This window comes from Phymastichus coffea, unplaced genomic scaffold, assembly GCF_024137745.1.
Source record: "Phymastichus coffea isolate CEN01 unplaced genomic scaffold, Cenicafe_Pcof_1.1 PCOF00028, whole genome shotgun sequence".
Lineage (NCBI taxonomy): Eukaryota > Metazoa > Arthropoda > Insecta > Hymenoptera > Eulophidae > Phymastichus > Phymastichus coffea.
The window spans coordinates 4,025,124-4,046,120 of NW_026706839.1; the positions used below are offsets into that span (position 1 = coordinate 4,025,124).

General features: G+C 41.9%; 4 protein-coding genes across 4 annotated transcripts in view; 3 read left to right on the plus strand and 1 right to left on the minus strand.

Annotated features, from left to right (window-relative positions):
- The window catches only part of LOC131662914 (CDK5 regulatory subunit-associated protein 3), an 86,363-nt gene that overhangs the window by 62,577 nt on the left and 2,789 nt on the right, over positions 1-20,997 (plus strand). The window lies entirely within an intron of this gene.
- On the minus strand, positions 11,740-12,433 carry LOC131662921 (uncharacterized). Its single transcript, XM_058932919.1, has 3 exons — positions 12,302-12,433; positions 11,996-12,118; positions 11,740-11,922 (listed from the first exon to the last, which is right to left on the minus strand). Exons 1-3 carry the CDS (start codon positions 12,425-12,427, stop codon positions 11,875-11,877), a joined length of 297 nt encoding a protein of 98 aa, XP_058788902.1. The 5' UTR covers positions 12,428-12,433; the 3' UTR covers positions 11,740-11,874.
- LOC131662891 (uncharacterized) lies at positions 13,645-18,221 on the plus strand. Its single transcript, XM_058932865.1, has 6 exons — positions 13,645-13,767; positions 13,945-14,067; positions 14,146-14,192; positions 17,665-17,794; positions 17,978-18,100; positions 18,174-18,221. The coding sequence occupies exons 1-6, from the start codon at positions 13,645-13,647 to the stop codon at positions 18,219-18,221; spliced, it is 594 nt and encodes a 197-aa protein (XP_058788848.1).
- Positions 19,319-20,830, plus strand: LOC131662919 (transmembrane emp24 domain-containing protein 7). The gene is made up of 3 exons (XM_058932918.1): positions 19,319-19,631; positions 19,780-20,025; positions 20,127-20,830. The coding sequence occupies exons 1-3, from the start codon at positions 19,476-19,478 to the stop codon at positions 20,346-20,348; spliced, it is 624 nt and encodes a 207-aa protein (XP_058788901.1). The 5' UTR covers positions 19,319-19,475; the 3' UTR covers positions 20,349-20,830.

Here is a 20,997-nt window from a genome sequence, read left to right on the forward strand (position 1 = left end):
GTTGACCCTCACCTGCGTAATCTTTCGAATCAAAGCAATGCTCACCGTGTGTCCGCGTCGATTACGACTTCCGGCGCTTATTGCCTTCAAGAAAGCTGGCCGCGTCGACCGGAAGTCTATGAAAAAAACCGTGTGTCCCCTTTTGGAAAGCGAATTTTCGCCTTCAACTTTCGAAGGTCTCTGGCTCTGCGTTCTTCAGGGCATTCATTCGTCGACTCATTCATGCGCGAAGCCAGTCCTTCAAAGGGGGAGAGAAACTCGCACGAAGAAGAAGTTCCGTACGCCATTGTGAGCCCAAGGGCTCTTACTCGTCTTTTTTTTCCGCGCGTACACTCGCTCATGGGACTTTGCCAAGTTGATTGTTCATCGTGGTTAAGGGTGCGCTCTCTCTTTTTTTCTTTTTGTGAGAAGCTTAACGAAGCTTACTAACGCGAAACCGGTCGGTTTTTTGTATTGCACATTCGCGAGCTCAAGTTTGTTACCGCGAATCGCTATTGGAATGCCATCAGTACCGAACGCGGAAAAGTGCGTACTTTCTCTTTAATGGAAATCTGTCTATAGGAGCGTTGTAAAGGCATGTATATGCTCTCGACAACTGCGACCAACGGACGCAGAGCAGTCCAATTATTACGGCTATTTTTATTGATTGATTTATTTATTTTGTCTTGCGCACCGCCGAGGTCGGTTGGCTAAAACTACCATTCCGCGCCGACCCGAAAAGAACAATACTAATCCTACATAAACCCCAATAGTATTTTGCGGTTTAAATTCATCGTCTCAGCTGAAAATGTGACAGCAGACATACGCCAAATGATACTCACGTTGGAGCTAAATACGTATCACGAAAGTTCGACGCGATCGATACCCGTGTCCTCGGAAGCAAAAGAAAGCATGGGCAAAATCTGTTCCCATCGGAGTGGCGGTTCGTTCGCCGCCGTCCCGCGCGCTCTCTCACGTCCCGTCGATTGCACTTTTCTTCGAGGAGCGTCCGTCAGCTCGCGGAAACTCCCCCCCCCCCCCCCCCCCCAGCCGCGTGGGAGCATTCGGATCGAGGCGATGCTGCTTCCGCGGCGCGCAGGTATGTAGGCGCGCGATCTCACAAAAGAGCGCGCCGACGCCGTAGATCTCAATGAGAGAAATTAGTGTAGGACCGCGAGCTTTGCCGCTCGCCCCGCCGAGATAATTCCAGTCAGGCGTGCGCGCGTTGTGTGCAGCTTTTTCTTTTCCTCGAGGCGATCCGAAACTCGCTGAATGGGGCGCGATCGTGGGGCTGCGCGCCCATTGTGTTGCGGGAGATGAGACCAAAGTAAGTTATTTTGCTGGCGGCTGGTTCGCACTCTGTTTTCTTTTATGTGCGCGCTTTTTGCGAGGAATTTCAGATTATCGGTTTTTTCAACGAAACGCGCGAAAAAACTAATTGTTTGAAAAACTTTTGTAGTAGACGTCTTAACTTTGGCTTATTCGCACGCAGACGTTGTGTTTTTTTTTCACATACCGACCGTTCCTTTTTAAGAATTCAACCATCGATGTCACCAAATATATACAATAAACGAAAATTTAACCATGAAGAAGGTCAACCTTTAATTAAATTAACGGCTCTCTGATCGATCGAACGTTTCACTGAATATGTTGTCAGCCACGTCAGGGAGTCGAAATTACATGTGATTTGAACCTATCAATGGAAAAAACTACATTGTCAAATTAATGCTGCATCCACTATTGTAGTAAAAGTTATGTACAAATTTATTGCGAAGCTTGACTAGAGATTGTCATTGTTGCTGATACTTGAGTATCATTGTTATAAACCGTAGCAATGGCTATTTCTAGTCAAGCTAGGCACTAATTTTATACATAACTTTTATTACAATGGTGGACACGGTATTCATTTGGCAATGTAGTTTTTCCACTGAGAGGTCAAACGACATGTAAAGCAGCTAACAATATATTCAGCAAAACATTTAATGAAACAGAGAGTTGTCGATTTATTTAAGGGTTGGTCTCCCTCATCGCGAAATTTTCCTTCATTGCAACATGTTGGGAGGATAATAATGATACATTGTCATTTGATAAAAATACACGGCCAAAAATACAAACCTTATGCATACCTCACATTTCTTAATGGTAATATAATTTGCTGTAGGTTTTGCGTACGATTCACGTAGTTTAGTTGTGGATCGCAGTAAACCTTCTCAATTTTCATATATTTTTCCACGCGGTACCGAGTAAAGTAGCATCGCTTGTTTCGCGATGTACACATTATATGCACGGTGTATGTTGTGTTACGGAACGTCCGGCAAAGAGAAAAAAAAACTGGACTGAAAATTAGGCTTATCCGTTTATGTTGTACGATAGCTCTCGCGATGCCAATTTGCGCGCTCATTCAGCAACGCGCGCGTGCACGCTTTCACTTTCTTCCGAAAAAACAAAAAAAAACGACGAAGAGTCTCCTTGTGGGAACGTTCTAACTTTTTGAATGGCGCTTGAATTCCTCTTCTTTTTTGAAATTATGCTTATGGCATTGTACGTTTTGGTGTGAATGACGTAATAACGTGTTGCTTTGAAGGCAGCGTCGTGATTCGATTTGCAACGTTTTCTTTTTGCGGAAAAAAAATCGGTTGGTTGGATTTTATAATTAAAGCTTTTATTTTGTGAAAAATTGAGAATTAAATGGTGTTCAAACAGTAATAAAATGTGATATCTTACGATCTGATATTAAAAAAAAGTATAAATGAGCATCCATTAGATTGACGCTTTTCTTACCAAATACATATGTTCCGAATCCCTAAAAATAAAAAAAAATAGAATAAACAATAGCCCTCTCCCCCCAAAAAATATCGCTGTCGATTTATCTCGTAAAATTACGATAGCACGCACGGATTTTTTCCATTAAGCAGCCATTACGTCGATATAAATCTAGAGTTAGCCAAGAAAAAAACGACACCCTTTTGCGACGACGGTAAAAATTTTTCATCCAAGCGCGCGAGTGAGATCTCCGACACCTTTTTTTTCTGGATCGAGGGGGGCTAGCGAGCCCCCCGAGGCCACAAGCTTTCCACTTTTTTAAACGTGGCGTAACCATCGTAAATAACCGTTCGAGGGTGTTGATTCACGCCGAAAGAACGAACGCGCGCGCGCTTCTGCGAGGTTTTTTTTGTATCTCCGCCAGGTGAGATTTCATCGGGAGATACGTATGTAAGAGAAAGAAGTATTTCGGTGAAACAGTTTTCCTGTGTGACTTACGCTGAAAAATTGGTTAGAAGAGGGGGGGGGGGGGGGGAGTTGGAAAAGCGCGTGCAATATGTTTTTTGTTGTATACGTGTCATCTACTTTTTTTTTCTTAATAACAGAAAATATTTTTGTCGCTGCAAGTCCGACGGTAATCCATCATTGTAACTTTTTTTCGATGATTAACTTCTTTGAAAATAGGAAAAAATTACTTAATGAAAAAGTGTAGCTCATCGTGGCGTCGTATCAAAGTCTTAACGGAAACTGGTGACGGTGATCTTAGCCGGCGACCTCTCAGCAGCGCGGCCGCATTGAATTGAATCATTTATCAAATTACATCGCAAATTTTCCTCGGAAAACGACGCAGCCATAAATTTCCGTAAATTTAACGGATGTAGAGGAAGTACAGTGGCAACGCGACGCACATATAAGTGTTGACGCGGCATGACAATGCCAACAGGTAAGAGTCATTGTCGCGTCCTCCTCGCGGTATTAAATCATGAATCACTGCAATTACAAGCGTGCGATGTCATGGCCGTTTGCTCGATTATCGACACCTTTTAGCACCCCTGAGGCTTTTCCCCATTGCGCGTCCCGAGCGCCATTTCGTTAAGTAAAACCTAGCGCCCCCCCCCCCTCCCCCTCCAATTAAAGTAAACAGCGACTCGAGGTTGTTGTCGCTGAAAACAAAGGCGCCAGGCTTTAATTAACGCCCTCGAGATGTTCTGCCGGCGGACCACCGAAAAGTGCCATCCTTCTTAGAATCCGTGAGCGCTAATCCTCTCTCGTAAAAATCTTCCGGTGGTCCTTCCTTTCATCACACACACACGCGCGCGCGCGCGCGCGCGAGCGAGCGAAACATACGTAAAGTAGAGTGCTCCCTTCGACTTCCGCTCTCGCGTGCGTCGTAACCGGAAAAACGCGCGAGAGGGGAAGTAGGTATCCTTACAGCTCTTGCAGAACGCCGAGCAGTAGCCTCTTCTTGAATTAAATGACCCCGACCACCGCCGTAAGGAGCCGTGTGGTAGTACGCACGAGACGATAAACAGGAAACGACGAGAGAGGGAGAGGGAGTTAGTGGAACGCGCTACTTAGTTTCATTTTCTTTTGACGCGGAGTCGATGGTGATGTGCGATTGGATCGCTGCTGATAGGCTAATTTGTTCGTTTGTTGCGTTTGAAAAGCAAAGAGGGAGTGGCTGAATAACAAATTACAAGAGTTCATTGTAATTCTTCTTCGAACGAGGCGATTCGTTTGGCGGTTGTCGCGCGTTCGAAATACGCCGCAATTTACACTGGAACGGAAAAGTCGAGCGTAAAAACTGACCTTTTACGAAGATTCTCGATGCCGCGCAGCGGCTGTCGAGCGTATACAACGAGGCATTTAAACTCGCGATCGAGAACAATAAGCGAGAAGGAGAAGAAGAAAAAGGAATAAATAGCCTTTCGCCGTGTGCGCTTCGTTCGCGAGACGCCGCTGCGCCTCGAAGGTCGAAGCGATAAATGACGATTCGCGTATACGCGCACGACGCACTTCCCTTCGCGTGGTTGCGCGCCATATGGAGTTTTTGTCGAGCCGGAGCGGCTGCTGCCGTTGCTCGCCCTTATTTATTACGGAACTCTGGCCTATTGCGCTGACTGAGGCGGGATGCTATGCGCGCAGGAGAGAGGAAAAAAAGAGAGGCCGAAACGCCAATCATCATTTTTCGGGCCAGTTCATACCTGCAGAGGGAGAGCTTCCGAGCTTTTCACCGACTACGTTTTACGTCGACTGGTTTTTCGATCTATTGTTAAGCTTGGACGAGAGCAACGCTTTTTCTTGGGGGTGATTTATTGTTTATCACCGACGCAGACATGTTTACTGCGAGGAACGAGTGTAAGTATTTGTTTTGTCTGCTCGTAAGACTGTATCTTGAAAAATATAATAAAAATTGTTGCCATCTACAGAATTGTATTTCAGCCTCGTTATTACCACGTATAATTTATCGCCCAAGTGCGTTAGCTCCCCCAATCAATTAAAATCCATCGACACGTCCGTAAGCTCCACCTTCTTAACCATCCAGCAGTGTACATCAAAAGTCGTTGTCCCTTCCTCGTAAAAAAAAACACACGCGCACGCGTCTAATTTGGAGTATAGGACAGGTGAAGACGTTGGCCGCAAGAGAAGGAAAGGAAAAGAGATCGTCATTTCCTACATCCTGCTCGTGGGGCGCGCGGGTGCGACGTCGCCCGCAGCACTTCGCCATGGTAAACATAAAATTAGCCATGTCGCGACCGCAAGGTGTTCGGACAAGGAAGTCGTTAAAGATCAAGGAACTGTCTCTCCTTTCTTTCTTTCTTGTTTGTTGGCGAAGTGGCCTCTCAACCCCCCGGAGGAAAACAAAAATTGTCCACTTCTTCCTGAAAACGGGTATACCCTCGTTAATCTTCGTCCGTTCATCAAATCGCCGCTCACCCCACGTGAAAAGCACGCGCGCGCGCGCGCGGATTTCCTTTCATTTTGGCCGAGCTTCCGTGATTAACTGTCGCGCGGGCGCGTCTTGATATGCCCGCCGCCTCTGTCGGGAATCGAGTGATCGCAGACGCGCGCACCAAGCCCAAACGTGGCTGGCGCACAAGGCCACGTGCACTTTGCGCGCATGCAGACGAAATTGTCGAATCCGAGAGAGAGAGAGAGTGGCGCACATGTGCGTTCGCTCAACAGGTGATTGCGCCCGCACCCGCCTGCTGCTGTAAACGCCGCGCGTACCGTACGTTGGGCGCGTTTTAGACGAACACAAGCCCTTATCGCCATTCGAATTCAGTTTTTTCTTTTCTTTCGTCCCGTCGCTCGTAAGCATTTTCGCGTGAAAAATCGAAAATCATAAGCCGGACATTCAGTCGAACTATGATTGGCATTGCGCTGCACGTGTAAAAGTTCATAGACGCATTTGATAATTGAAAATTTTCGCGTCACGGATTTAATTAGTTGACGATAAATAAGCTTCTGTTTGCGAAGCTGCACGCGCGCGCTCTTATATGCATAACTTTCGCGCCGAAAAACAATTATCCGAAATAAAAGAATTGAAGAATTTAATCGTCTCCATTAATCTGGCCATCCAAAATTCAAGCAATCACACAGCTTTTTCTGCGCCGTCGGAAGAATTTGAGCAGAGCAGTATATAAATTCGCGAAGCATTGTCGGCGAAACGAAATTAAATGAGAGAGAGAAAAAGAGATAGATAGAGAGAACCGCATAACTTGATAGCAATCGCGATGCGCGTAGATTGGCTGAAATCGTTTTGAATCATTGAAAGCTGCTTCAGGCGAGATGTGGGTATAGCGGGGAACTCGGCTAATTGCAATAAACGTCAAAACACGTTTATTAATAAGACGTTCGCAAGCGGATGTCTGCCCGAGCACTCGTGGCAGTTCATCTTCTCCGCAGTCGCCGAATGTTCCCTCTCGCGCGCGGCTCTCATTGGGCATATCATACGTCTGGTATGCGACGCGTTTGTCATCCCGACGCCAAATTTCGGCTCATTTTTATTCTGCCGGATTAATATGCCAGATACTTTCTCACAGTAATTGCTCGCTTCACGACTTTCTCGCTGCGAGGAGGCTATTTGTTTTCATTGTCGCGGTCCGCTTGCAGCGTGCAAACGACGCGCTTGTTCCGTGCACTAAGTCGTCGACACGGAAATCTCACGTGAAAGAGGCAAGATTGCATTGTTTGCGCGCGCGGATGCGATCGAATCGCGATTCTCTTTCGATGGAATACATCGGCGATCGAAAACGCCAAAGCTTTCGCGAAGAAACGGTCAACGGCGCAATTCGTCGGACGAGCCGTTGATCGAAAAACAGTCCCATCGCGACGGCAGCTTCTTCCCCGTATAATGGTCGGAGTCTATACGATAACTTCGCTTCGGCTCCGCGGCAACCGTCGCAGCGAGAACCCATCGCTGAGTCGAGGTTAAAGCAGCAACAAGAGAGAAGAAGTCTGCCTGAATGCAGATTTCGCGCGCGCACAGAACAGTCGGCGTGCGTAGGAGTGCGCGACCTTCAGCTGTGTACGCGCCATCGCAAGGCCCAAGGTTCGCTTGCCGACTGGACCCTGTCGGGATCGACAAAACAGGATGTTCGCAAAGGAAGCGCCACTGAGCGCGCAAGGATTATTGCCCTCAGTCGTAAACATTTCTCTACGCGGCTAATTGTCTTTCGTGCATTTTGGATTATGACGCGTGTATTGCGCTTCCAATTAGAATCGAAGGGAGGAGGTCAATTTTGCCCCTGCCCTCCCGCTCCGACGTTAAATATATACGAGACACGTTCGCGCTGTTGTTTATTTATTTTTTTTTATTTTTTTTTTTTTTTGGCTGCGATAGACGCGAAGGCAGATGGAGGCTGTGTCGTCTATATACGCATGATACGGCAAAACATGCCGTCTGTGGAAACGTCTTATTTCCAGGTAGGCTACTTTTTAGCGACTTCTGAGGAAGCCGAGAGCGAGAGTGCTTGGCACGCTTTGTTTGCCGGAGCGCGATCTCGAAGGGAAAATCTCGAGGCCTTTTGTAGATTTTAGAGCTCGCTCCACGGGAAAAGGTCTCTTTCTTTCGTCCGCCGGTTGTTTAAGATTCTTTTCCAGGGAAAATCTTGGGATATTGTTGGCCGATCAGTTCTAAATTATTCCTATTGCTCGGGTTAACTGCTGCGTAATAGCAGCAAATGCCTATCTAGTTGTCCATGTAATATGAGCATGTGCTATATAATACGAGGAAAGACATTAACGATAATGGACTTGATCAGATCGACTTGACAGTATCGGTGTATCAACGATTGACCGATCAGAGAATGCTGTGGCTGAACTTCTGTCCAGATATTAAATGCTTTGTCGGCATCAGTTGCAAAATTGCGTTTGGCCCGTGAAATGACACAAGAAACTGACTACTCAAAGCTTAATTAGTCGATGTTTCTACAAAAAAATCATTGTGCGTATCGATGAAAAAATAATTATTAGCGCCTGCACGCGCATCGATATTCAATGCTTGCTCGAGCTAATCTAGAGCAAAGTATAGCGCAAACCTCAGCCGATGGTGACATTACTAAATATCCAGTTGATTTAACTGCTTTGGTAGAAACGATGCGCGCGTCGCAGTCGTCAAAACGGAGAACGAGAGTAGGAAAAAAGAAAAGGAAGATTCTTCAAGAGTTAGCGTGCGAACGTCTGGTCGCGCCCGTCCGTATATATACAAGCTACCGCGCGACATTCCCGATACAAAGTTTCGATGACCAAATAAAATATATACCTGAAATCGCGTAAAAAGAAGGAGGAGGAGGAGGAGGAGGAGGAGGATAAATAAAACCTGCGAGTATCCGATTCGAGGGAGCTTCGTAGGCAGTAAACGTCCGCGCGATCATTTGGGCTGCGCGTTCGTAGAAGGAGGACCGAGAGGATAGAGAGAGAGAGAGAGAGAGGGAGACAGGAAAGAGGAGGAAAAGAAACATCGGGCGCATAGCTCCGAGGAGACTGCAAGAGGCACACTTTTGCACATACGATTAAGAGGCGCGCGACGCATGCCGATCTGTTCGGGCATCGGGAATGCGTCGTACATCGCTAATCAAAACCTCATTTTTTCAACGACTCCCCGAGAGGAGCTTTGGCGGCGAACCCGGCCACGGCACCAGACGGAATTGCAAGCTCATTATCATATAATTGACAGGGCATGCAGCTTTTTCCCATCGAACGAGAGCTTCCATGTTCATTTGATCGTCGATTATGATGTTCGATTGTTACAATTGTATTGCAAAAAGTTAATGAAGCTTGCAGCGCGGGACTTTGATTAAGTTATATCGGACGAGGATCAATTCAAAGTGAGCGATGCCATTTTTAATTTAGGGACGAAATTTAAATCCCATTTCACGATGATCGTAGCCATGAACTATGGGAATCACGAATAGATGCCAAGCAGAAATATTCGGAAGTACGTGATGCAGACGACCAAGTCAAAAAAGATTCCCTTTCTCTTTCTCTTTCTCTCTCCCGGAGTATTTTGAAAAATGCCAATCACGCGCAGAAACGCACGCGCGGCCACTTTATTGTGTGCCCACTACGTGCGACAACGCGTGTATACATGCACCGTACATATATCAGTCATTCAATCGGTGTTTTCCGAAATAATTACCAGAATCCCTCCAAGCAAACGAGAGAGAGAGAGAGAGAGAGAGAGAGAATGAAAAATAAGAATAAGAATAGAAGCCGTTACGATAGGCATAAATCTCGCATCTTCTTTCGAACGAACAATAAGGTATAATAATGGCAGGACAGCCACGCGGATTTCTTCCCATGGGGGCGCGCGCATACGCGAATGCATATGAGCGCGTCCGATCCCCAAAAATCTCGAGAGCGACACCAATGCTGTATATGCTCGCTCTGCCCCGCGATGACCCTCTATCCGACGATTTATCTATCGGCCTGTTATGAGCATTGTTACTGCGCCAGGAGACACTTTTTCTTCCATTTTTTTCTCCTGTTTTTTTTTTCTTTTTTTTTATTCTAAGGTGTTTTGTCGGAGATTAATTATTTTTGGTGTCCTGCTCTCTATACTTCAAATTGGAATTTCGTTTTGTGTTTAGACGATTTGAATTGCCTAAACTATGTATGGTTTCCAATGTTGATGAATATTCATTTGTTTCGCGATCAATTTCCAACGAATAACTTCTTCATAAAATCATTGCAATTTTTATCTAAATTATCGTGAAAATCATACAATATTTAAAGCTATTGTGTAAAACTGTACAGAGTATTAAATTTTTCAATAATGTTTTCAATACTAAACTTATATACGATAAAGCACATAAAAATAGCTGTAGTTAAAACATATGGAAGACATTTGCGTACGTCATAATAGAAATCTTTTACTTTTGATGCATTCATTACGTTATATACGTTACATAAATAATTATGTGAGAATTAAGTATAAATAAATTGTTGCTAAAGCAAGCTTTGTATACACTGCTTACTGTTGGTCTGAACATATGGGAATAAAATGGTTTTCTCTGCGCAAAGTGCGTCTTTCCCACACGTTTGGCGAAAACGTGCGTTGAAAATCGGACTTTCCACGTGTCGTGTCGAAAAATACGGTAGGACACAGATTCGCGAAAAAGTTTCTGGTCTCGTGTGGCGTTTACGCTCGAGCGAAGTGAGAAATGTACTACTATTAATCTGATTGTAAATAATTTCGATTGTTGGATGTCAAAATAACATTTACGTCGTATGTCCCCCAGTCACTACCTAAAAAGCAAAAATTACACATTTTTAAAATAATGCAAATGAATCACGTAGACAAATTACGTTATATACTGAGCAATTAGTCGTGAAATGAAAACAACCGAAGAAACGAATCACGAAGCAATTATTAAACGTAAAATCCAACCTGGAACTCAAGCGTAGACATGATATTTTCTTCCATTGGCTGATAAAAGCACCTATTGACATTGTCAAGTAGCTCAAAGGTTAGCTCGACACCGCCCGCATGAAAGCAACAGCCCGAGTACCGAAAGTACGAGCAAAAGTGGCGAGCAATGACCAATTCTTTTCGCTCGGCAACTTTTACATTCAAATAATCAACATTAAATGCGCAATTTGAACAGCAATATGCGAGCAGGAAATTATGGAAATTATGCTAGTATTAACCGGCACGTAAAAAGCTCTAATTGCTACCTGACACGCACACACGGTACTTGTCATTGAGGGGAACGAGATAACATTGAATACGTGTCGCCACCATAGTCACTGGCAGGAAAAACCGACTGCTTGGCGCACAGCTTTATATTAATAAATAATAAATATTTTGTATAAAAAGATTTGTTTTATTTGTTATATGGAGTTTGTTTCTTGAAACATGGCAATGTCGATAAAAGAAGAATAATGTTCTTTGCGTAAGTGGGTTACGTATACGGTAACGCTATCGTTGCCTCTATTAGCATTTCTTATCTCGAATGCGTCGTGGAAAAATGGTGACATGTGCACTTTCAAGTATAGAAAAGTGTTATCGTTTGGGAATTCCATTCCTTACCTGGAAAATACTGAGAAGGTATACACTGACGACACTAGATGTCTATAGTGTGGTGAATTTGGAATTTACGTAAAAATCGCTCTTATTATTAATTTCACCAGTGAACAGAATCATGAAAAAAATTCGTAGTTATTGCTATTTCTAATTCAAGAATTGAGTTCCTTTTAAACTCTTTTAAAGTTACACGTGCTGCACTTGTAAACAGGGTTTCAAAAAATAAACAGTTTTTTTAATGCTTTTTAACCAGGGAACTTTCAAAATTTCATAAATAAGTTAAACAAATATCTTAATTATACAAGAAGTCTTTATTTTTCGTAATAAAATCATAGAAATTTGTGTTGGAAGTTATCAAGAGAATCATACAATCTTTACAACTAGTATAAAGTACGAGGGTTACGATCGAAACATACGAGGGTTTACGTGATAAACTATATGAACGTAGTTTTGAATAAACTATATGAAAGGCATTGGTGTTAATGTAATAATAAAAATCTTTTATTTGTGGGGCATTCGCATCAACGTTCATTATGTACATATATACAGAGGAAACAAAGTTATTTCTGATATATATTTTTGCGCATATAGGAGATGATATATTAAGCACCGACGAGACATCCAATGTTTTCGATGTTGAAGAAATCTTGCTGAAATTTCATAAAATAATTATTCGTTAAAGGGATATTTAGCTTATGAAAATATTTGTAGAAGTATACTCACAGCGCACTTAATGACTTTGGCAGGATTGTACCAGTGCTTCTTGCACTTAGAGACGGCTTGCTTCAGGCAGACCTCGGTGATGTTTTTGAAAAATTTCTTCAAAATCTTTTCCACCTTTCTGCCCTGTAATAACGACGGTAATTACACGACTATTTACCCTAATGCTAGCCGCATTTTCTACGATTGCCGAATCGTTATTATCAAAGTCTATAAAAAACTGTAAGTTGTTGAAACGCAAAACCTGTATATACCGATGAGTATTGATGATTTGAACTGTATTATACAAAATGACATAGTAGTACTTACAAATTTGCTCCTTTCGACAATTTCAAGTGAAGATTCGAACTCGATTTCGTCGCTCTGAGCAGACGCGCTCGCAAGAGCAACCACCAGCAGAATAGCGGAGAAGATGAAGAAGTTACGGGAGAACATGATGCTGTGGAGCTATTGTCACTCGTTGATGACACTTGACTCAAGTTGAATTATGACTTTCGACGGTCGGCGTATCGTTTATATATACGCTGCGTCAATAATATCGAATTGATCTGATCGCATCGATTAGCGCTTGATACAGCAAACTTTTCCTTGTAGTACTTACCCGGTTTCATTCGCAATTCGATCGAATCTGAATTTGAGAACTACAAAATTAAAAAGCATTTGTTTCAGATCGAAGCAGTTGATTAATCTGTACACTATATTGTATGCCGTTCCAACAATGAATGCTTACAGAGCGTTTGGAAGGTATGCAGCAAAATAATATGAGATAAAAATAAAAAATATCTGTAAATGTTACTAAAAATGAATTTAGTTGGTTTTTTGAGTTTCATATTTTGTCTCTTTTAAGCAGGTCAAGAAATCCGAATTCTCGTTGAGATCGAACGATCGATTTTCTTTCTTTTAAATTCTTCTGCTTTTTCAATTATTCATTTTAAAATTGGTTTCGAGAACTCGACCATCTGACTCGCTTCGATTGCTTACCACTAGAGTAAACTAATAAATTAACAATAGTATTAAATTTTAGAGGTCATCAGTGGAAATTCGCACAAACAAAACTGTATATCTTGAAATTTTCAGCCTTACACGTATTTTCGCAAATTCCATTAAATAAAATTGAACTTTGGCACCCGGGCCCATAATCTGTTGTAAATATCAGACTTTTTTTCGTGGGCGGTCAAAATACGCATCATGTAATTTAATTCTCCGCCGATGAATCCTGATGTAAGTATCTAACAGTATAGCAACAACAGTAGTACCTCAGATAAAATCTTCGTTTGGTTGAGAAAGGAAAGTCCTGTGGCGATAAGGAGGTAAAGTAAATGACAAAACTCTTTTGACGCTATGACCCTTAGCCACTATAAATAAATTTTTCTCCTGAAAGTTATATTTTTGAGATTCTGGCAGGCTTATTACTGCTTACAGTTGCTATTATATTATCATTAATTATCTTACGTCTTCGGGTCCGAAGGGTCGAATGGAATTTTGGACGAAGTTGGGTAAGTACAACGAGGAAAAGTGCGCTGTATCATGTGCTAATCGATACGATTAGATCAATTCGATAGTGTCGACTTAGCGTATATATAACCGATACACCGTCCGACGAAAGTTATAGTTAAAGTTTAGCCAAGTGTCGTCAACAGTTTCACCGAACCATGTTCTCCCGTAACTTCTTCATCTTCTCCGTTGTTCTACTGGTAGCTGCCCTAGCCAGCGCGTATGTTCAGAGCGATGAAATAGAGTTCGAATCTTCGCTTGAAATTGTCGAAAGCAAAATTGTAAGTACTGTTACATATTTTTGATAGTAAAGGTAAATTTTCACGTTAACTGATGCAAATGCGCAAATTTTCATTGACACGGTTGAGTTTTAACGCACGTCCGAGTCATAATGAAGCTTCTACAATATATATTTCCAATCATTGTCAATATAGTTATAATTGCTTTGATAATTATAGAGCAAGAAGATTGAAAAGATTTTGAAGAAATTTTTTAAAAACATAACCGATGTCTGCTTGAAAAAAGCCGTTAAAAAATGCAAAAAGTACTGGTACAACCCTGCCAAAGTCATCCAATGCGCTGTGAGTGTCATTTTCTAAGTATCTCAAAAATTAGGCAAAATTCCTCGATAATAACAAAATATTTTTATGCGATTTCAGAAACACTTTTTCAGCATTAAAAATGTCGGGTGCCTCATCGCTGCCTAGTTCCTTAGCTGTCACGCACAATAATTTAACAAATCACTTTAATTTCTCTTTACATAATAAGAGTTGTAAATAAACGCTTGCTCTCATAATACAGATGCACTGAAAGTATTTTATCTATATTACTTCTCCAGTTTATCAAGCAAATACAAGCCCGTCACCGTAACTTTAGAAAAAAATGCGTACAACGTTTCAAACGTTTCAAGTTTGACGACTCTTTAATCTTGAGTACTTCCACGAAGATAGTCACATAACAATGTTACACTTTATTTTATTTTATTTTTTTTTTGCGCGAAATGAAATGTTATTCTCGGCTCGGCTGATAATTACGAATTCGCGTCGTCGCACGTGCGCGCGCGCATTTTCTCGCATTGTTACTGCTAATTACAACTCATTCAAGTGCCGGTGCAAAAACACCCTTCAATGGCCCTCGTAAACAAGCCACATCTAGGCAGATAACATTCCAATCATTAGCACATCCATCCGCAATTGAATCGAGGTAAAAAAATGCAACGATTCCCTCTTCCCCCAGGTACGAGTATAATGTTGCGGCGAGTGTGTTGCGCGATAGAGAGAGAGAGAGAGAGAGAGAGAAAACGAAACGTACCGAGATCTGCGTAGCGGCTATAACTCAGACCTTTATCTGGGGTTTTCATCGGCAAAGAAATGTTGCACCAGTGCGAGCTGCACTCGCGTGGCTGTGTCACGACAGCGTGACCATTTCGGTGTACGAGGTGCGCGTCTTTATTACCGCCGAGGCGCCGCCGACTGATTCATTCCTCGGAGCTTGTTGTTTTTTTTGACGCTTCTTCTTGTTTTTCTCTTTCCTTCGTTGGTGAGCTTCGAGCTCGGATTAAAAAAAGAAATGGTCGTCGTTGAATATATATGATTTGACTATAGGTCATAATAACACGGTGGGCGGATGAGTTGGATTCCGTTTGGTTCGATATGATTATCATAAATTGAGAGATGAAGGACGAAAGAGCAATTTCATTGAATAGAATTGCGGCAAAAGAAGTTTGCGGTTGTAAAGAAGTTTGCAATTTGGAATGAGCTGAGATGATGCCGTGTTGACGGCTTCAATAAACTACGAAGATTTAGCGAAAGCGCGAAGACGGATTTTGTTTGTTATTACGTTGCATCGCTTAACGGAACAGTGCAAATATTGCCGAGTGAGCCGAGGCTTGAAGTAATAGTTCGCGGACCGTTATCCAAGCCGTATATTTAACATTTGTCGCACAGCGTGGAATTGTCGGTCCGCGAAGTTGCCGATCTCCGAAATGGAATCGGACGCGACGAGCGGCTCGATCGACCGTCGAGGCTCGATCGCAGCCACTGCGCCTAGCCGATAAAGACGAGCCACGGTGTATCTGTCCGAACCGAGGGGGAGGGGAACCGGAGCGAGGCGCGCAAACGCGCGATCCATTTAAATTATCCCGAATTCCGCGACGCATTGTTCCGCGCGGCGCTCCGAGGGGATGAACACTCCTCCCCCGAGGAATAAAAAGAGGATCCGCGCGATTCTCGGAAAGCCGAAAAGCGAAACACGAGCGCTCGACGATCCCCCTGGCTGCGCGCGAGAGCGGCCCTTCTTTCTGCGCCACGCCGCGACACCGGATTCTCTTGTTTTTTCGCCTACCGGCACATTTCTTTTATATTTCGTTTCGAACTTCTCTCCCCCCGCCTTCTCAAATGCGTGCGCGTATTCAAATTTCGAGCGAGTTTGAAGTTTCGCTGCGGGAGGTTTTTGCAAAACCGCCGATTTCGATGAAGTTTTTTGGGCTTTGGGATGCCTTTAGTGTCTGATTTCTCGAGTGTGATTTAAATTGCTGCGGACGGCCGACACGCACCGTTCGCTCGCGATCGAGGCGAAACCGAGCGTTTTCCAATGGAGACTCTTCGTTAGATCGAGCAAAGAGAGGGAGAGAGAGAGAGAGAGAGAGAGAGGAAATTCTAACGATCGCGGCCTTTGAAATTCAATCGCGGGACTTCGGTGACGGGTAGGATCCGCGGGCGTCGACGGATGCATCCTCTTCCCTTACCTCGCGACGGCACCCGGCGGCCGTGCGCTCTCTACACCAATTGCGCGCGGATCGGCGTAGCGACTAGCGAGCGAAGGAGCGCGCCGAGATCGCGCGCGGCGCGAAGCGAGCGGGACGTGCATTGAATAACCTTTTTAGAGCTTTACGGGTGCCCGCGAGATGCCGAATTGAATCGGCTTCCGCGAAGCGCGCGACGGCCCGGTCTCGCTGCAGACTTTCTCAGGCCGAACGCCGGGGACGCGCTCCCCGCTCCTCGGGCGCGCTCTGCCCGCGCCCGTCGCCTCTTTCATTCCGCGCTCTTCGGCACCGCTTTGCTTCCTCGACCAGCTCTCCCTTTGCTCTCTCGCTCGTACTTGCCGATGCCCGTGATTTAACAGCGCGATACCGTGCCAACGTTATGAGCGCACAGAAAAGAAATCTCAAGAAATATACACAATCGTCTCTAATTACTCGCCTGAATACTGCCGTTCATCCGCGAATAGGAAGTACCGATTCCGCTCGGATTTCATTTCTGTCGTATTTCCGAACAAATCGTCGATCTTATTTGCACATCAGTTCACTCGGATCACAGATCGGAATCCATGGAATGGTTCATAACGTCATCTTGAGCTGCAATCATCGCGTCTCGTCCATCTTCGAAATCTGGATTCGCATAATTTTCACGGCCTTTCGGCTTTCCGACGGTGGCAATGCCCTAATTATAAACAATGAGTCGTTCTTATTCTCTTACATTATCGTCTACTCATCAAAGCTCGCGTCTGCGTCGCTTAATTCCATCTTCACAGGCCTGAACGGTCTAGCTGGGGTGTCGGCCGAGCTACATATAGAAAAAAACATTGAGTCTTGAATTTTTCAGCCGTGTGCACTTATTTTTGCAAATCTCATTATTTAGCGATATTGAACTTTACTGCCTGGGTTTAAGGTATGTTACAATAATCTGAAATGTTTAAATAATACGCATCTTCTAATTTATCTCCGTCAAAGACCTCAAACGGCTAAGTCGGTATAATGCCGTATGTGCTGATTGAAGCTCTCTTATTGTTGAGAAAATAACAGTCCTCTGACGACAAGACGGTAAAGTCAATATTGACACTGTGACCTTTACCGACTAAAAATCAATTGTACTGCTTGTAATTGTTCTTGATCTCCTTATTGATTTGCGAACATTCATTAATGGTATACGAATCAATAGTGTAGACATCGATCTAAATCTTTTATATTCTTGTATTTCCCAAATTTCAATTGAATAGCAAATTGCGAATGAAACCGGGTAAGTACCACAAGGAAAAGTATACTATATCACGCGCTAATCGATACAATCAGATCAATTTGATCGTAACGATGCAGCGTACATATAAACGATACGCCGACCGGCGAAAGTCATAATTCAACTTTAGTCAAGTGTCATCAACGAGTAACAATAGCTCCACAGCATCATGTTTTCCCGTAACTTCTTCATCTTCTCCGCTATTCTGCTGGTGGTTGCTCTTGCGAGCGCATCTGCTCAAAGCGACGAAATCGAGTTCGAATCTTCCCTTGAAATTGTCGAAAGGAGCAAATTTGTAAGTACTACTATGTCATTTTATATAATACAGTTCGAATCATCAATACTCATCGGTATATACAGGTTTTGCGTTTCAACACCTTACAGTTTTTTATAGATTTTGATAATAACGATTCGGCAATCGTAAAAAATGCGGCCGGCATTAGAATAAATAGTCGTGTAATTACCGTCGTTATTACAGGGCAGAAAAGTGGAAAAGATTTTGAAGAAATTTTTCAAAAACATCACCGAGGTCTGCCTGAAGCAAGCCGTCTCTAAGTGCAAGAAGCACTGGTACAATCCTGCCAAAGTCATTAAGTGCGCTGTGAGTATACTTCTACAAATATTTTCATAAGCTAAATATCCCTTTAACGAATAATTATTTTATGAAATTTCAGCAAGATTTCTTCAACATCGAAAACATTGGATGTCTCGTCGGTGCTTAATATATCATCTCCTATATGCGCAAAAATATATATCAGAAATAACTTTGTTTCCTCTGTATATATGTACATAATGAACGTTGATGCGAATGCCTCACAAATAAAAGATTTTTATTATTACATTAACACCAATGCCTTTCATATATTTTATTCAAAACTACGTTCATATAGTCTATCACGTAAACCTTCGTATGTTTCGCTGTAAATTGCTTACATCGTAAGCTTTATAAATAATTACTTCTTTGGTGTTGAAAATGTTATTGAAAATGTTCTTGAAAATGTTATTGAAAATGTTCTTGAAAATGTTATTGAAAATGTTATTGAAAATGACTGATACCTTGTGATGTTCCACATAATAGTCTTAAAGATTTTCATATTAACTTGCAAATAAAAATAACTATGATTTTTTTATAGTAAAAGAAAGAATTTTTGTATTTTTGTATAGTTAACTTAAAAATATTTTTGAAATTTTTAAGGTTCGACCATAATAAAAAGAGCTTAAACATTTTTTTATACACTACCTACAAGTGAACCACTCTACAAACTATAAAATGAAATTAGTCCTTGAAATAGAACTAGCAATAACTATGGATTTACGTGATTCTATTCGTTGGCAAAATCAATAATAAGAGCGATTTTAGCGTAAATTCCAAATTCACCGCACTATAGACATCTACCGACGTTAGTGTATACTTTCTCAATATTTTCCAGGTAAGGTAATGGATTCCCAAATGATAATACGTACGTTTTTACACTGGAATGTGCACATACCACCACTTTTCCACGGCACATTAGAGATAAGAAATGCTAATAGAGGCAACGATAGCGATACCGTATACGTAATCCACTTACGCAAAGAACATTATTTTTCTTGTACCGATATTGCCATGTTTCAAGAAACAAACTCCATATAACAAATAAAACAAATCTTTTTATACAAAATATTTATTATTTATTAATGTAAATTAGTTTAGATAGATGTACAGATTTTCAAGTTGTAAAACTAAAAATTGAGCGCAAGTCGTGCGCCAAGCAGACGGTTTTTCCTGCCAGTGACGACGGTGGCGACACGTATTCAATGTCATCTCTTTCCCCGTCAGTCACAAGTATCGTGTGTGCGTGTCGGCTATAGCAATTAGAGCTTTTTACACGGCGGCTATTACTAGCATAATTTCTATCGCTGCTAGCACGTTGCTATTCGAATTGTACATTTAATGTCGATTATTTGATCGTGAAGATTGTTGCTGAGGGAAAAAAATGGGTTATTGCTCGCCACTTTTATTCGTACTTTCGGTGCTCGGGCTGTTCTTTCATGCGGGTGGTGTCGAGCTAACCTTCGAGCTACCCGACAATGCCAAAGAGTGCTTTTACCAGCCAATTGAAAAAAATGTCACGTCTACACTCGAGTTCCAGGTTGGTTTTTACGTTTAATAATTACCTCATAATTCGTTTCTTTTATCTTTGTCATTTTACAATTTACTGTTTGGTATATAATGTAGCTTGTCTATGTGATTTATTGTTTATATGCATCCTTTTAAAATGTGTAATGTTTATTTTATAGGTGGTAACTGGAGGACAATACGACGTGGACGTTACTTTGGAATCTCCAACAAATGAAATAATTTACAAGCAGATAAAAACACAGTTTGATTCCCATACATTTACACCAACAGTAAGCGGTGTATACAAAGCTTGTTTTAGCAATGAATTCTCTACTTTCTCACATAAGCTAGTTTATATGGATTTCCAAGTTGGAGATGAACTACCTCTGCCTGGTCTTGGTGAACATGTTACTGTAATGACACAAGTAAGATACACTTATTATTCAATATTAAGTTTGTTGAAATGTATTATATTGTTGTATCATATTGAAGTATTGCTTTATTAATTTTCTACAATACATTTTAGATGGAATCTTCTGCTCAAGAAATTCATAAAAATCTTAACAGTATCCTTGATTATCAAACACATCATCGTCTGAGAGAAGCTCAGGGTCGTAAGAGAGCAGAAGATCTAAATGAACGTGTGCTGTGGTGGTCAATCCTTGAAACTCTTGCCATTGTTATTACAAGTTTTGGTCAAGTTCTGATCTTGAAGAACTTCTTCACTGATAGAAAATCAACATATTAGATTAGATCAATGAGTTAGAGAACATTTTGGATGATAAGTCAGCTTTGAAGCATATTCTATTTTTTGGCAATATCCAAACTTAAAGTTTTTGGATTCTGCTGAATGGAGGAACTAAGGACCTTTATTTGTGAAATGTGAAAGTTGTATACAGAGTTTGAATACAGTTGTATATTTTTTTTCATTGCAAAACATAAAAATTATCTCACAGGTTTGCTAATAATAGTAGTCTGTTTTGTAATATTTGAAGTGATATAAATGACAGAATGTCTGAGAGATTGTGTTTTTTCATAAGGTGTAAAGTGCTAGATATAGTACATGTATAATATAAATTTTTGGATAAAAAGCCTGCCATACACATTAAAATCGAAACATCTTTGTTTTTTCAATATATTTTTATCAATTAACACGTTATTATTCATAAAATCCGTGAAATAAAATTTGTTGTTGGAATAAATATGTTTGTTTCTCTGTATCCCTACTTTACTGTAAATTGTAGAACGATTGTACAGCTGTACCGGCGGAAGTACGTGTCATTTTTTTCCTTTCATTTTTTTTTCATGCTGTTTCGTTTCAGGACTTTTAAGTTAAGAATTTAGTAATGTGTTTATGTGTGTACATGCGTGCGTGGTGTGTGTGTTTTTGTATGTAT